This window comes from Neltuma alba, unplaced genomic scaffold (genome assembly GCF_004799145.2).
Source record: "Neltuma alba isolate B1F8T4 unplaced genomic scaffold, ASM479914v2 tig00002165_pilon, whole genome shotgun sequence".
Taxonomy (NCBI): Eukaryota; Viridiplantae; Streptophyta; class Magnoliopsida; order Fabales; family Fabaceae; genus Neltuma; species Neltuma alba.
Window position 1 is genome coordinate 647,413 of NW_021632765.1, and position 18,564 is coordinate 665,976.

The window sequence follows — 18,564 nt, forward strand, 5'->3', positions numbered from 1 at the left end:
GGTGTCGCAGGACGCACTTCTCGTGCTAGCAGGCCACGTCCCGATTGGAGGGACCACGATATTTTGCTTGCCCCCTGCTTACCTTCCTTTTTCTTTTTCTTTCTTTTTTTGTGGTTCCCCTTCGTATATTTGGTATGGCCAGTAGTATTAAATCAAAATCTGAGTTAGCAGAGAAACAAGTAACCGTACGTATGGGAATTATTTTTGCTGCAATAGAGCTTCCAGTATTTACGTACGCAAAAATGTACGTAATGCTGATTAAATGGAGAAAAGAAGGATGGGGAAGAGAGAAGAGGATTGGTATAGATAGGAGGAAAAGTAATGGTAGTTGAAGGCGGAAAGGACAGAAGAATGAGATGAGGTTGGAAGTATCGAAAATCCAAGATGGATGGGAAAGGAAGGAGCAGGAGTGGGAGGGAGGAAGGTTCGTGGGTGTTTTTATGTGTCGAGGCCGTACGTACTGTCGAATCCATTCCCCTCACTTTCACACTACGTATGTCTCTGTACTTTCCTGTTTCCTCGCTCTGCCTCCCTTCTCTCACTTCACCGCCCTTCTTCTCTTCTTTTTGCCTCATTAAAAATGACTATGTATACATACACACACTAATGGTATATAAGTAATACTCCTCTTATTCTTAATATATCACTTAATTATTGAGTTAATTTTAATTCTAAATATAAAATCTACTTCTCATATTTATTAATTTTTTCTAAATTACTCCCATGGATACTTTTTTAATTATACTTAACTAGAAGAAGATAATGAGGTATTAAGAAATATGGTTATAGTATTTTAGAAAAAATCTGTCACATTTCTTATAATTAATTAACTTACCTAACTTACTTAATCTAAAATTAGTTAAATGAGTCTTATATTAAAGATCGAAGAAGTATATAATAACATGTCTTGTTACATATTTTCTCCCATTCTGAAAATAAGAGTTTGAGGAGTCATTCACATCAATTCTAAAAAAATTGATTCTATTAATTATTTATATAATTATTTATAAAATAAAATTTTATTAAATAAATGACAATGACCAGTTTTAAGGAAATAACAAATGGGAAAGACAGTGAAGATTTAAGTTTTTCATTTAAACCAAAACGAACTTCTCAGCCCCTAGTGCTGAAGGGATGGGATTATATATATATATATATATTATATGGTTTGATTTTCTTAATAGAAATCATTTTTTATGCAAAACATGTTTTATCGAGAAAATAAATTTGTTTAAATGTTGTTTTTAGAATAAGCTGCTTCAAAATGCATGTAATATTATTTTAAAAAATGTCTGTCCGCCCCCTTGAAAATTTAATAACGCACATGTTTTATGGATATAAATTCTTGTTTGGTAAAAAAAAAAATTCTTCTTGCGTTACTCACCAAAGTGAATTTTATATAATAAATAAAAATATATATTAAGTTTTTAAAATAAATTCAACGGTGATTTTCACCACTCTTTTATTTTCCCTTACTATTAATATTAGCATTATACACTTATAATATTATATTCATCACATCTCTATAAGACCCTGAGATAAATGCGAGCACAATACATACTTAGACAACACTCAAAAGCAGAGATTTTCAGAGGCACCAAAGCTAAGAGAACAAGGTGCGCACATATGAAGTTAACGTAACATCACAGAGCCTTTCAGAATCTGAAAGGTGGAAAAGGTATCTGGGAAATAAAAGGAAATAAAAGGAAACAAAAGGAATCTGCAGCATTTTACGAAAGTACTCAAAAGGCGTAACGTTAGAATGTTGTCTTGTTTTTACTTCGGCTTTAAATTTTGCCAAAAAGCGAAACGTGTTTCTCGATTCCACGATGGGACGATCAAAGAAATAGCAATACAGATATATATATAAATATATATATATTACTTCGGTTCTTAATATAAGTCATATTTAATTAATTTAATTAGATTAAAAAAGTTAGGTAAGTTAGTTAATTATAAGAACTATGATATCCTTTTTTTAAAACATCATAACCATCTTTATTAATATTCTTCCTCCCGCACTTACTTGGTTATTGCTGAGAAAGTATCCATAAGAGTAATTCAGAAAAAATTAATAAATCTGAGAAATAAATTTTATATTTAAAACTAAAATTATCTTAATAATTAGATTTTATATTAAGTACGAAAGGAATATATATAAATATATATTTAATTATTGGTGGTCACAGGTCTGATGACACCTTTCTTGATTAATGAATTAAAATTCTTGACCTTTATGTTACTGTGTCTGCGACTACAAACCAAAAAGTTGCTCAGATTCGATATTTTATCGCTTTTTTTTTTTTGCCAAACAAGATATTTTTATCATTTTGTAATTGCGTTTAGCATGCATAAATATACAAAGAATATATTCATGTCACGCGTTGAAGTAAACTTAATTGATTTTATATAATCCATCCTGTAATGAATGAATCGTTTCAACAAGTCGTGGTCAGCTTAATTTAATTAAATTTAAGGAAGAGTTAGGATGGCTCTACTGCAGAAAAGAGTTTTTACTACACCAAACTACATCGGTTGGTAATATAAGGGACATAAAAAAAAAATCCCTTATTGAAAAATTAATTAATTATCAAATTAATAGTCTTCTAGAATAATGGATTGCATAAGAAAATATATAAATTACACATAAAAGACATTAAGTTGCGTAAAGAAAAGACGATTTGTGCAAAATATTAGTTTATACATAGAGGATATATATTATACACGAAAGAAGTTAAATTACACATTAAAAAAAATTTAGATAGGCTGCCTAGCTTTATCGATCCTACTTCATATCTCTATGATTCTTCTCAAGAACTATTGGGCGAACTGAAAAACCCATTGCTTCATTATTATTCTCCTTTCCTTTTCTTCGTGATCACATGCAAATAAATGGTTCTTGTTGTAATTCTCTTCTTTCTTTTATTTTTTTTGCTAGCAATTAAGGAAGCAAGGAATTAAATCAATAATGGCAGGTATTTTTTGTATAGACGTAGAAATTCCAGTTTGCAATAGTCTTTATTAATTATACCAAATTATTCCCCATCCAGAAATTAGAGCCATAATGAACTGAAACCATTCAAGTTAAACTTGATAGGATAGCCAAAAGAGAGGTAAAAATCTAATGGGTTCTTATTGTAACTGCATTGAATTCCAATTCATTAATTAAAATAATAAAACATGGTTGATACAATTAAAATGATTGCTGACCTTATGGCCTAATGACATGGAAGCTGTCTTATAAGTGGAGGAGAATAACCTTACATTGTTAGTGACTACTCCGTTAGTTAAAAAAGAAGATATTAAGACGTGATTAACGTTTATGCGCTTTTGGGGCAGGATGTGATTAATCCTTAGGGTGGGTACCCGTTACAATTTGGAAGTTAGTGTTAGAGTCAAAAGTTGGGAGGAGATAGAGAAAGGAGAAGGGAGACCTACGTGCGTTGCCTTTTAAATTGATTGAAAAACAGCGAAACAGCGTTGGAACTCAAAATATTTTGGAGTTTCCTTCTTAGTTACACAAAATTATACTACATTCGGTTCTAATTATATAACCTAGTTTGTAAACTACAAACAAGATCTTATAATTATTTTGACTAAAATTTAGTAGTCTAATTTATTTCTTTATTTTGAAAAAAGTTTAATATTTTATTCATAATTTTATAAAATATGAAATGTTAAAATTTCAATCTTATCATTAAAATGAGAAGTGGATGAAAATGGAGGGAAAGGAAATCGGAGAGGGCCCTCTCCCAAACATTGGAGTTTCCTTCCTAGTTACACAAATTTATACTACATCCGGTCCTAATTATAAGAGCCAGTTGACTAATTTGAGGAGATTAAGGAAGTAAATTGAGTTAGTTATTTGTCCTAAATAGGTGTTGTCTTTCCTAAAATATCCTTGTTAATTAACTGTATTGACTAGAATTATTATTGTTAGAAGGGCTACTTTGAAAAAATATATATAAATATGAGAGACAAAGTGAATTGAAGTTTTATATTTAGGACGAAAATAAAAGTCAAATAGGGTCTTTATATTAAAGACCGGAGGTAGTATATCATTATTATTATTCCGTGCATATCCCCATCATGTCTGATTGATCACTCACTCCATTATCATAGCTTCTCTCTTTTTCATTCATTCATTCATATTCACGTTGGCCCTCTGCGTCTTCAAATATGAATTGGAATTTTTTTGGCAGCGCTCGTAGTAATGATGACCATGACCATGATTGCAACCTTTTCTCTTTTTAACCTTTCATATTTATTCTTTGTGCCACTTTGTTCTTTATTCATCTCCAAAAACTTGACACATCATTGATTGGAAGGTGATTCGTTGATGGAATTACGTTCTTATCATTGTCCACTCAAGAGTATTATTGTTGGAATGTTGAATTACTAATCCAAGGTGGTTTCTCTCAATATAAGAGTTAGCTGCCGGGCTGATTTAATCTTAAATATAAGACCTCAATCTATTTTGTCCTTCCAAATATATAACTTACTCTACAAAGTATTTCTATTGATTGATTACACATGCGTTTCCATTCAAGAATAATCATGAATAAAACAAATTAGTTTAGGAAAATCAACTCATATCTGTGACAAATAACTAATTTAATTAATTTTTTTTAATATTTTCCAATTACTTAAATAACTCTTATATCAATGATCATATGGAGCACAAGTATAAGTATTACTTATTTAGATGTTCTGCTGCTACTCTAACTTCTCACAAAATTATCTCTCGTTTTGTTAATACTACTATATCGATATATAGTCTTTAATTTTATCTTATTCCGTTGATGAATGCGATTTGATTATTGATATTATTATTGTTAATTTTATCGTTGAAAATAATATATTTAGGGGAAAAAATAACTATCAAGAAAATGATGAGGCCAGTTGTTAGCAGAGCTATTCTTATTTTTCATTATTCGAATATTACTTTTTTTTTTTTGGGGGGTGGTAAGCACACTTTTATTGTCCTAATTTAGACAAGATTTTAGTTTGATATCTTAATTTTATAGAGTATATTTTTACTTTTAAAATCTTAACATCCTTATAAGGTATATTATTAAATGTTGGCATATTAAATTTAACTTTAAAAAAATAAAAATGATTAGATTCAGAGATTATCATTTGTATAAGCTCGTTGTCAATAGTGTCAGTATTTTCTTTAATAAAAACTAATGATATTAGTATTAGAGAATTAAAAGAATATTTCATTAAAAAAATTGAATTGAAATAATTAAAATTCTATTTTATTTATTTATTTATTATTATTATTACATTAGCTAGCTTCAAATATCTCAAGTATAACCTAACATCATCTATGGTTGATCTCTTTTCTTATGATTTCATATGATCGATATGTTAAAGCTTTTAATAACCCAAGATTTTAAATCTGGGGCGAATGATTTACTGCATTGTGCCGTCAAATATAATTGTTTTTTTTTTCCCCCTTTTGGCCTACATATATAATTTTGCTCATTGAACACAGTCACGCAGGCGCACACAGAGAGAGAGAGTGAGAGCGCTCATGATGATGATATCCCTTTGCTTCCCTTACACACGCGTTCATGATGTGCGCGTGTGTAAAATTTTGGAGAAAATCAGAAGGGAAAAAAGGAGGAATAAACAGAAGGAAGGTCCATTTGTACAGGACTCATGATACAATATACAAATGGGGTGAATCTATCTTTTTTTCCCCAACAATGCGAACTCTATTTTTTTCTTTCTTTCTTCTTCATATATCATTCGGAGGAATGTGTCAAAAACTTAAGATGGAAAAAGGTGTTACCGACACGAGGGCGTTATCAAGGGAACCAGTTTCACTGCTAAGCACAATAATAAGCACCAGGTGCTCATCAATCAACACGCATCGTTTCAATTAATAGCATCAGGCAGGGGTTCCTTTCATTCAATTGCTACAGTGCTGCTAATAACTCAAACGAAGTCGTTTCACTGAGAAATAAATTATTACACTTTATATGCATCACGATTATTAGCAAAGGCACAGGTTTTTGAGGGGAAAACTTTCAGCCACAAATGGCTATCCTTAATCAGATTTTTTTCCCTGATATCTTTAATCAGAATTAATGGATATAAAAGTAAAACACAATGCGCGTTGAAATTCAACCGGTGTCCGCATGTAATTGCGTGTTTGGGATAGTGGTGAAATCCCTTATAAACACGTTTCATGTAAGCCGAGGCAAAACTCTTCTCACATGCTTGACTCATATTCTGTAAATCATTATTAAAAAACTACTTATAAGATGTTCCAAATGAGCCCTAAGTCAGATGAAAATCAGCAATGTACCAATGCCAATGAGCAAGGCAAAAAACAATTTCACTGTCGGTAAATAGCTAACGTATAGCTTCCCTCTTTGCACCTACAAGTCTCAAAGCAAAGCTCGAAATCGTTATATGAAGTCCCAAAAAGAAACATCCAATAAATCTAAGTATAATTTATAACTAAGGGAAAACTTTTTCTTCTCGAGAAAATGCTACTTCATTCATTATTCTTCGAGAGGCCAACATCATCATCAAGGTACTGCAAGTTTTCCGACAAAAGTTAGATGACGTCGTCAAAAATTGAACTCTAAAACCCCTATAATCCCAAATCCTGCATCATAGAGTTCCAAGTTTCAGACTTGCCATAAAATTGGAGAGTCAATGCGCTGTCTAATGACAGCCACCACCGACAAGGCTCGCAGGTGATGAAGCTCACGGAAAATCCGCTCAACCAAGAAGAGAAATCGAGTCGCATGCAGCCTTTTCGCTATGAAAAAGAAATTTCAAATTTCAAATTTCAGAATTGAATGGTTAGGATTATTATGCAATTAGTAGCCAAGATTTCTCTCTTAATTATAAAAATGGAGCGCTTTGGTGCTTATCAACTTCTTAGGAGGGAACTGGTTCCGTTATCAAGGGCGTTACATCCAGACCTCACACATTTATTATTAAGAAAATTTCAGTTGAGTCCCACAATGTGGACTTAATAATTTTCAGTTAATTCAATCTCTCTGACACAAAATGAAATTAAATGAATAAGTAAAAAAAACCACATTGTAACCTGAATTGAATTTTCAAAATCTTTTGGGGCTGAAAATCTATTAAGTCCATATTGTGGGCCTTTGCTGAAATTTTCCCTTTATAACTTAATACGCGTCTTCATACGATATTCAAAGTACCTTAAATTGAATTTTCAAAATCTTTTGGGACTGAAAATTTATCAAGTCCATATTGTGGGCCTTTGCTGAAATTTTTCCTTTGTAACTGAATTAATGTCTCCGTACAATGTTCGAAGTACTTTTTTTTTTTTGAAAATTACAATAAGGTTGCAAGCAAGGAAAATAATTAAAAAATAAGTTTCAGAGGTTATCATTCTCACTATAAGACTTGTTATTATAGACTATTGAGGTTGTTATTAGGATTTTTGGGTAATTATTTTTTTTGTGGGATTTGATTGTAATTATCTCTGTTTTTTTTGTTAAGATTAGATTTAATACTAAATAATTTATTTTATTTTTTAATTTTATAATTTTTTTCAAATAATTCTTATTGATTATAAGGAGCTCTTACCAAATGATACTTCTCGTACATATAATTAAATAGGATAGTTTAAGGAAATCAACATATATTTATTGTAAATAGCTAATTTAATTAATTTTTTTAAACATCTCGTAATTAATTATATAAAAAGGGGGGCAAAACGTAAACACGAAGCCCGAACAAAATTCGGCCGAAAAACCAAATAGTAGTAATAATAGTATTATTCTTTTAGCCGGAAAAAAGATAATACTAGTAATATTAATAGTAGGCCACCAATCTTCGTTTGGACAAGAAACAGGTGACGCAAGAATCGGGGGTTGACGCGCATAAGGGTGCTTGCAGGTTTTCCGTTTTGAACAGATACTGTGTCTGAGTCTCTGGGAGTGGTCTAGAGAGGTTCGATCAGCCCTCTATTGGACTCTGTCAAAGTTAAACCTTCAGCATGAGCAATCGGTTTGAATGATCTTCTTCTCAGACTTCATCTTCTATAATTCATCCTTACTTTTCCTTACTTTCATTATTTAATCCTGAGGATCGAGTTTTGATTCAGCTGACAAACAGACTGAAAATCCCCCACAGGGATTTCCATTGATTTTGTATCTTTTTTACTCTTAGAAGCCATATATATGCACATTCCATTTTGGATCGTATTTGATGGTGTGATTCTTAGACGTTTGGCTTGTTGAAAAAGATAAGTTTGACAAAATCTGGCAAATAACTGGAACTTATACTAGGAAAAATTCGTCTTGCCCCAGGTCATTTGATAATTCTGTACTTCCTTAGTCAAATTCTTTATCAGATACCATGTTAATGTGTATAACTATAATCCAGCTTCTACCTTTACGATGCTGTGGGTTTACTGAGTTGGGCTACTGTATCTCTCCAGTTCCGACAGTTCAGTCGGTTTATATGCTAGTGGCTACTGATGAAGCACATTATGATGTAAAGTTAGTTAAATTTGTATTACTCTCTGACCCCTGAATGATTGCCTGATATAATAAGAGCAGAATCTGAGAACCCAATATAGGTATTCTGACAGTAATATGTTTTATGTAAGGTAGGTTTAGGGAAATGGATCTGGTGCACATCTTTCGAGGAGGGTACCGTGTGTATTTTTTTTATTTATAAAGGGATGTAGAAAACCTGAAAAGATATATAATGGCGTGTCAATTAATAATGAAATAAGTTATGGGCATTGTGCACTTTTCGAAAGAAGTGCATCAAATCCAAATTCATTGGTATTTGATAAAATACTGCAAGTTTTCTACAGTTCTATGCCAACCTCAAATAAATACATATTTCTTGATTTTGATTTCTTTGTTCACTGGGCTGAGTTTTCGCTTCTTGGTAGTTTGTTTGGTTTATTTTATTAAGTGAATGTATTAGAAGTTTGACAATACGCCTTGCCCCCTTCATCTGAGGATAACAAGTATTTTCTTAACGAAACGGTGTCAAATGCATGTATACGATTAACATGATTGCTTATGATGATGAGCTCATGGCATGGATGCTTATAGCAATTTTACTCGTTATGTTACCATCTGAAGATACTGACCCTTTTTGGGTTGTGATTTGAACTTACCATGGCTCTGCCCCTAATGAAAATGTTGCAAACTTGGAGTTTTGGGTCATGTGAAAATCACATTCAGGTCCAGATGATGCTCTTTTGCCTGGTTATGTTGATGTGATGCAGAATGTGGAATTTTGCATCAAGCTGCTTTGCTGGATGTGCGAGGCTGAAGAATGATTCTGCAAGTGTAAAGCAACCTCACACAGCTTCAGAATGCTCCGATGATGAGACATCTTCTGTTGTGGGCAGAGGGGAAGGGCTTGAATGCCCAATATGTTGGGAATCTTTCAACATTGTTGAAAATGTGCCCTATGTCTTATGGTGTGGCCATACCCTTTGTAAAAATTGCATCCTGGGGCTGCAATGGGCTGTTGTCAAAGTTCCGACGCTGCCAATTCAGCTTCCACTTTTTATCTCCTGTCCCTGGTGCAATCTTCTATCTTTCCGTTTGGTTTATAATGGAAATGTCAAATTCCCTCGCAAGAACTACTTCCTTCTTTGGATGGTTGAGAGCATAAATGGTGATAGAGTGAAGACACAATCAGCTTTCTGTGGGGATCATCATCTTCATCAGCAACCTCTATGGCCAATCAAAGACAATCGAACAATGGGAAGCCAAGTACGCCATGACAACCTGAGGAGGGGACGGCATGTTCCTCAGTCCCATACAGGGCCATCAGTTTCCAATCAATATAATGATTATGCTGATAATCACTTCACTATGGAAAGACTGCATAGTTCTGTTCTGAAGTCGCTGGTTTTTTTTGTCCACTTGACAGCTAAGTTCCCATTTGTGCTCATACTTCTTCTCATTACTTTGTATGCAATCCCAGCAAGTGCAGCCGTTTTGGCTTTGTACACACTTGTCACCATTCTGTTTGCTTTCCCATCACTTCTCATCCTGTACTTTGCATATCCTAGCTTAGATTGGCTTGTCAGGGAAATTACCACTTGAGATCACGAGGCAGTATATATGCTTCACTTAGTGGCTCTATCCAACAATTTCGGCATTGTAAATTACAGCTTCATCATTTTCTATTGCCATGTATAGTTCCTGCTCAATCTCAGTTTTTTGAGTCTTAATTTATAGCTTTTGCTTTGCTTGGATGGTGGATGAAGATTGTAACGTCAGTTGTCTGGTGGTGATGATGTTGTTTGCAAATGATTGTACTGACCTTCTTCAAGGATGTACGAGGTTTTTTTTTTTTTTACCAGAGGATGTACAAGGTTTCCCTGCTGAAGTGCAAATCTTTGATATAATTATTCAACCTGTCTAAGGATTTAGTTGTTGATAAAGTACAATAATATCGTGCAATTTAATAGCTGACTCCATCTAGTAGAATAAAGTTTATGGTTGTTGCATTCTACCGAATTTAAAATGCTCACGTGCTATTCTATGTGGACACGAATGAGCATATCTTACAGCCGTAGGTGTAGTAATTTTGTAGACTGCATTGCAAACAATTGATTGTGTTATCTTTTGGGATACATTTGAACTGTAACTTCATCAGGTGTAAATGGAATAGTAAAATCCGCAATACACACAGATCTTCCATCCTCAACGCAACTTACTAGTATCTTCTATTCTTAATACAAGGGTTAAAATTAGTTAAGTTTATTATTTATAATACATGAGTTTATTTTTTCTAAAATATCTTTATATTAATCATGTGCATTAGAATGAAAATTGTTTTTTAATAGAAAAATGAAAATCATTTAACATGTGTAATCACTATGAGCCTATTTTAGGGAATGAACAAATATAATAGACAGTGTATTAAAACGATTATATTTAGAATTATATTAAATGTCTAATTAGCTTTTATATTGAGGATGAAATAATAATTATCTTTTTGGAGGGAAATGGAGCAAGAAGTTTAATATTTTTCCCGATAAGCTTCTTTCAACCGTTTTGTTCGAGAGTAGCCCCAATTTATCATGTAAGTTTCTCAAGTAATTTTCATTATTTTACTACTCATGTGCTTTATTTTTCATTTGATATAAGCATTCATAAATTATTACTACCTCCGGTCTTTAATATAAGACACCGTTTAACTTTTATTTTGATTCTAAATATAAGATCTCAATATACTTTTTCTCTAATATTTATGCATTTTTTCTAAGGGTATGTTTGGCTCAATGAGAGGAATGGGAGGGGAGGGATTTTAATGGAGGGAAGGGGAGGGAAGGGAAGTGGAAGGATTTTAATATTATCTTGTTTGGATTTATAAAAAAAGAGGGGAGGGGAGGGAAAAATATTTTAATATGGACAATTTTGCTCTTATTTTATTTAAGGCGTGGGCATAATGGTTACAATATGACAAAATATAGACATAATGGTCATAATATGACAAAATATAGGCATAATAATCATAATATGACAAAATATTGCCCTTTCCCTCCAAATCCTCTCAATTTTGGAGGGGAGGTTGAGGAGGGGAGGGGAGGGGAAATTTTAAAAAATTTTCCATCCCCTCCTAAAATTTGTGTGTTGCCAAATAAGGGAAAATGATTAAAATCCCTCCCCTTCCCTCCCCTCCCTCCCTCCCTCCCAAATCCCTCATACCAAACACACCCTAAGACAGCTCTTCTAATAATGATAGTTCTAGCCAACACACTTGATTAGTAAGGATATTTTAGGAAAGATAACACCTATTTATTACAAATAACTAACTTAACTTGTTTTTTTAATCCCCTCAAATTAGTCAACTAGTTCTTATAATTAAGATCGGAGGTGACCCTACTTTATTATTTACTATTTTATTATTTAATACGGACGAGGCATTTGACATGGATGGCTGTGTCTATGACTAAGATATCTTATTTATGTTGGGGTGTTGAAGAATATGGTGTAGTTATTTCTCTCGTTTTTATTCCCTTCCTTCATATTTCTATTAGTTTTAAGGTTATTTTATTTTACACCAATAAGTTTTTTTTTATTTCATCAATTTATATTTGACTAGATGAAGCTCATTCTATTTTAAATTATTTACTGAATAAGTGATTTTTTTTAATTATCTTTCCTTCATGTTTCTATTACTTTAAAAAAAAATATCATGAAGATCATTAGATTACTTGAGTTTATAAAATTTATTTGTACATACAATCCTATACCGAATTTATGCTAATCAGGACTAAATTTTATCAACTTAAGTAATCTGACCTTAATTTTATTTTTATTGTAAATGAAATTCGGTAACTGGTATTATTTTCCTTAGCCGTTAAATTCGAGTAACTTGGATATGATGATAGCAAGTGAGCTTGAGGCCTAGTCTCGTGTAATCCACATCTTTTTCAAATGAAAGTCAATCCAAAGATATTAATTGGAAAACGAAACAGATTCCTCTATATTTTTATTTTGTATGATGTAAAAATATTTTTAAAATTATTAATTTTTATCTAAATACCTTCTAAGACTAAAAATTAAAAATAATGACAAAGGGGGTGTTGTTCTAGAAATTTCTCTCCTTCTCTGTTCGTTCTCTTCGCCTCCGCAATTAATCTAAGGCTCCCGCAAGATCCATGTAGGACAATCCAAGTCCAAAACGAGGTCCACGTGTCACAAGTATAACCGGCAATGTCTCCCATTTGGATCCTTCGTCCATGCACCCTGAACCATACTTTCTGGCGACGAAATTGCTGGCCTCGGGAAGATGGTAGCCATTGCCATTGCTTCTCCTAAATCTTCAGTTTTGCAGAATCCCATTTATTTCAATGAATCAAGTTCGAATTTCCTTGGTGGTTCTTCGAAGGGTCTTTGTTTACATCTAAAACCAACACAACACCGAAGGAATTTCACAAATTTGATTGTGGCTTCAGCTGGCACCAGCACCGCCGTCACAACACAAAATAGCGGAAACCCAAGTGGCAGATTTTACTTCAATTTCACTGGGTTTCCTTTCCCTTTGGGTCCTTTCCTCAATAGGCGCACTATAAGGACGGAGGTAAGCTAATCTTCATTGTACTGGTGAATTTGTGATCTCTTTCATTTCATATTCTCTGGGCATCTGTATGTTGAATTGGATTACTTATGTGTATCTATGATTATTCTTATTCAATCGCATGGGGGTGACACTAGTTTTATTCGTAACAGCTAACATTTTATAGTGTACTGAAGCTCACTCTTGAATCTTATGTTTTCTTGACTGTAATGAACGGCAACTCCTCCCCTCCCCCTCCCCCCCCCCCCCCCAAAAAAAAAGAAATTGTTTGGTTCTGAATATTCAACTAGAAATACATTTTAAATGTTGCGAACCTGTTGTGTTTTTGCATGGCATGTGTATTGTAAAGCCAATAATAATATACTACCTCCAATGCTTAATATAATAACTCGTTTGATTTTTATTTTGATCCTGAATATAAAACCAAAATCTATTTTGTCTTTCATATTTATCTATTTTTTCTTCAAGATAGTCCTTATAACAATAGTAGTTCTAGCTAATGTATTTAATTAGTAAGGATATTTTAAGAAATACAACACTTATTCATTACAAATAGCTAACTCAACTAATTTTCTTAATTTAGTTAAATTAGTCAACCAGCTCTTATATTAAAGACCAGAAGTAGTAGTTCATTCATACCACACGTACTATATGTTAGCTAGAAATTCTGTTTTAAAACTACTTATGCTTCCTTTTATTGCTATCTTGTTTTAGGCCGTGAAGGGATGCATATGGCTGTTTGAACAAGAGCAAGCCTTGGGCTTCAGCAGTGTTTCAACAAACATTAGGATGACTGTTATCAAACTCAAATCTGGAGGCTTATGGGTGCATGCACCGATTGCTCCAACTGATGAATGTATTAAGGTTTCATTTTCTTCACCAGCTCTCCTTACTTTGGATATGAAAACGTATAATAGCTTTTGCGACTGCAAATGCATGTACATGCCAATTCTGCTCTTCATTTTTCTGTAAAGCGGAAGATGTCCCCCTATATATTGAAGTTCACTTTTGTGTGGACCTTGGAGTATCGTTTAATTTGGAACTGGAACTAACTTGGTACGATGGGCTTCAGGGGCTGATTCCATATTTTCTCATATATTTAGTGCTGATCTTTTTTACAGCCCAAAACACATAGTGGAATAAGTGTAATCTGACTGACCTTTAATGAAATGATTAATAACTTTTACTGCAGGGAGAGATCTGTAATCTGAGTGTTCTTATTGACTAAAAATGAATAATTAATAAAATGATTAATAACACTTGAATGTTTTATTTCTGGCAGCTTCTAAAGAGTTGGGGGCTCCCGTGGAATATATTGTTCTCCCTACTTTTGCTTATGAGCATAAAATATTTGTTGGTCCATTTTCTAGAAAGTTTCCACGTGCTCAAGTGTGGGTGGCACCAAGGCAATGGAGTTGGCCATTGAACTTGCCACTTGAATTTTTTGGGATTTTTCGTTCTAAGACATTGAAAGATGACGATTCATCTACCCCCTGGGCTGATGAAATAGAGCACAAAATTCTAAGCTCCCCAGAAGTTGGTAATAATCGCAGCATATCCTGTTACGAGAAAAAGAAAAAAAAATACAGTATATCATTATACTTCATCTCCAGGATTCCACATAGAAAGATCTCATTTGCTTGTAAATTATATCAGGAATTGGTCCGTATGTGGAGGTAGCTTTCTACCATAAGCGTTCAAGAACGCTATTGGTGACGGATGCTGTTATTTTTGTCCCCAGACAGCCACCAGAGTGTATAAGCAAAGAATCGCTGTTGGCATCCGCAAAAAATGGTTTGGCAGTAAAAATTCTTAGTAAAGGAAAGGAAGTTCCTGACGAACCAGTTATTGACAACAAAAGGAACCGTCAAAAAGGTTTATTTTTTTATTTCTGAAGTTCAGTCACAAATCATTTGTGGTCAAATTTAGCTTCATTGTTCTATACAATGTTATGTAGGATGGGAAAGAATGGTTCTACAAATCTTGTTTCTTGGTCCATCGAATCTCTTAGAGCCAAATGCTAGCTTTGAACAGATGTCACAGAAGTTGATTGTTTCGCCTATTGTGAAGACACTGGTATTCAGCAAAGTTCCGGAAAAGGTAATCCTGTTTATGTTGCATAATTTCTTGGGAAAATTACCCATAAGACCCAGTTAAAGAAATTAAATACAGATAGGTCTCCCGGATTTCATTTAATTGTGATAGGTCACAAGGAACTGAATATTTATAAGTTTGGCTTGTAAATGACACAACTTGACTTGTAAATATGAGAGTTTGAATTGTAACCATTAATTTGTAAATTTGACTAGTAAATGAAGACTTAAAAATACGAAAGTTTAACTTAGGACCTATTAGTATTCAATGAAATTTTAGGAAACTGTTTGTATTTAATTTTTTTAGCCGGAACTATGTATAATTTCCCCTCATTTCTTTTATGTTCTGAGATTTTGACCAAGCAGATGTTGATTGTTAATTTATCACCAAGCAACTATTCTTATCTGCATTGCTTTACTCTACATTTACATTGGTCGTGGTTACTTATATCCAAAAATTTATGCTTCATCCATTAAATCGGGCCTGAAAGTTGCCCAAACCCATCCAAGGGACAGATTACACAAGCTGGCTTACAGGCCTGTGGCCTGTTTTGACAGTAAAAATCCTGACACCAAATAATTGGAAGGTTGCATTTGTTTGTGAAACTGGATCAATAGTAGTTACTTTCTTGAGTCTCAGTTTGGTGATCTGATTATGAAATATGAATTTTCCATGTAGGTAAGTGACTGGGTTTATAGCATTTCTCGGGATTGGAGGTTCAAGAGAATAATCCCTGCCCATTTTGCTGCTCCAATAAATGCGAGTAGCTCTGATTTCCGGGCAGCATTCGCATTTCTGGATGAGCTTCTGGGCGAGCGATTTGTTAGTGAGCTTTCGCTCTCTTTCATATTCTCATCGATCATGGGAAAAGCTGCTAGCTATTTTCCTCCAGATGACATGAGGACCTTATCATCTTTAGACCAGTTCTTAGTTTCAGTCGGAGCTGTAAAGAAAACTGTCTCGGGCAGGAAGCAGTGAGACAGAATAGAACAACTTGTCCTGGTCACACTTTAAAATATGTACATATTTGTTAAAGTAGGAACCTTCTCAGGAAGATTTTGATGTCTTACATTTGAATAGGAAAAATGTTGTAAAATCCAGGAACGAATGGTTCCAATATCTGCATGATATCTGAACTTCATATAGGACAAAACTTAAGCTTGAAGTTTCTTCAATGTTTTTCCAAAGCAAAAATCGCTAGCAGAATTATGTTCAATTTAATTCTCAACTAACTGACCCCCCAGCTATAGAATATGGATAAGATGGTTGGCGTAGACAGGTTGTCTTTTACTATTATTTATTTGTTCTGCTTCGCAGCAGTGATTGTTTTGTATTGTATAACAATGAATTTGGTTTGGTTATCTGGAATCACTGAATTCATCTAATGTGTGGCTAAAAATTCTAATTAAATTAAGGGCCTATCTTGTTTAGCCTTAGCTTGTGTCAACAATGTTTAATTATCACTAACTGTTCTAACCAGCAGATTCATTCAGTCAAATTCCGCATCAATCCATCACGAACTAATTGATTTTGGTCAATTTTATTTGGTTAAAGTTACTGTTATTGGATATGCTCAACCTAACAAAGATTCAGCATATTTTGCATACCCAATTTGACCTTTTCAAAACCAAAAAGGGAAGAGAAGGACATTGAGTGTTGATTTTGTTGATCTTCAAGAGATAAACTGGAAACTTCCTAGTTGAAGGGTCACCCTACTTGATTAAGTTCTGCTACCTACTTATAATATTCACATATGCCAATAATAAACCACTATCTCTTATATTCACATAGCTTGTTCAATAATGTTTAATTATCACTAATTAAATTTTCAACTAGCAAGTACAGAATCTACATTTTTTTTGGGGGGGGGGGACAATTCTTGCACTCTTATATATACATAAAGCTCATTCCTTTTTTTCTTTTTTTTGCCAGGATACATAAAGCTCATTCATCGTTCTAGATTGAGACGAGAAATCCAAGGAGATTTGATGAATTATTAAATTGTGTATTTTTTGCTTTTTCCTTTTTGAATTGATGTCCTTCAGTTGCTTATGTGTGAGGTTGTTGTGAGAACCACAGCTTTGTTAGTGCCTAAAGATGTGCATTCATGCTTCCCTGCATTGATGCATCCAACTTTTTCCCCCTTTTCTTCTGTGGCCACAAATTAATCAACCAAGTTTGATTTGTCACATACACACACAAAATAAGGGACATTTTTTTTTTGGGGGGGGGGGGGTGTAAATGGTGGAGGCCAAATTCAGCTTCACAAAGTGGTTGAGATGGGACCATCTCCCTCTTTTCCCTCTTACACTGAATGCTTCCATTCAAATGGCCCCTCCCTCTTCACTTACCACAGCCAGCTTTTAACACCCATGTCATTTCCCTTTCTCTTTTGCTATATACTCCCTCCAGTATCTTCTACAAGAAGTAGACAGTGTTTATCATAAACCACTAAATGGGGTATTAATTATATTTTCCTAAGATTATCCCCATTTAAAATCTCATTAATTGCAACCCCTGTCACTTTGGCAAACTTGATTTTTCTTCACTTTTAGATAAAATTAATGGCTTAATCACTTTTTTTTTTTTAACTCTTGATGAGCTAGTTAGAGATGTCTTGTAATAAGAATGGGAGAGAGTATTTTTATTTTATCTGAACAAACCCTCTAAAGTAACTCTTAGAATACACAGGTACACACACCATTTCTAAAGTAAAAATAAAAGCATAAAGAGCTGACTTTTCTAAAATAAAACCCCCCTTCTTTTGACCAGTATAAAATAAAACCCCCTTAATTTCTTCAATGTTACTCATACTTTGAGTGGTGAGCACGCTTTGCTGCCATTAAAGAGGGTATTAATTAAATATATCTTTAAGAACTTTTTTTTTTTCATAGATATATCGTCACAATTCATGGTACGATATCACATTGATAATATTCCTAAAATATACCGACCAACTTCATTTTTATCAAGCTCTTGGCCTTGTTTGATTTAAAGATAAAAATCATAATTTATAAAATAAAGATTTTCTTGATTTCCTTGGCCAAAAACAATACACAAGCTACTCAAGCCTAGAACCTGATTTAAATATGACAGGTGGCACTATGATTGGAGCAATTTGTTGTTGACAAATATTTATTCACTTTAAATAAGTCTTAGATTCATATTTTGCCTACAAAAAAATAAATGTGGATGGCATGTTGTTAAATTTTGTCTTGAGGTGTTAATAAGGTTAGATCTGTGGCGGGAGAAGCAACAAACTTGGTCTTGAAGATATTGAAGGCAATTGTTATTAATGACAAAAGATTATCCATTCATAATTAATTAAGAAATTGCAAACTTTAGTGACCCACATATCTCAATTCGGTGATTATTTACCAATAATTATTTTGTTTATTAAGTCGG

General features: G+C 33.4%; 2 protein-coding genes across 2 annotated transcripts; both read left to right on the forward strand.

Annotated features, from left to right (window-relative positions):
* The first annotated feature begins 7,841 nt into the window (after positions 1-7,841).
* Positions 7,842-10,207, forward strand: LOC114718794 (uncharacterized). The gene is made up of 2 exons (XM_028904238.1): positions 7,842-8,007; positions 9,248-10,207. The coding sequence occupies exons 1-2, from the start codon at positions 7,997-7,999 to the stop codon at positions 10,077-10,079; spliced, it is 843 nt and encodes a 280-aa protein (XP_028760071.1). The 5' UTR covers positions 7,842-7,996; the 3' UTR covers positions 10,080-10,207.
* Positions 10,208-12,745: 2,538 nt separating this feature from the next.
* LOC114718546 (uncharacterized) lies at positions 12,746-16,375 on the forward strand. Its single transcript, XM_028903903.1, has 7 exons — positions 12,746-13,068; positions 13,780-14,033; positions 14,138-14,139; positions 14,348-14,605; positions 14,722-14,940; positions 15,023-15,165; positions 15,838-16,375. Exons 1-7 carry the CDS (start codon positions 12,778-12,780, stop codon positions 16,135-16,137), a joined length of 1,467 nt encoding a protein of 488 aa, XP_028759736.1. The 5' UTR covers positions 12,746-12,777; the 3' UTR covers positions 16,138-16,375.
* Positions 16,376-18,564: the final 2,189 nt, after the last annotated feature.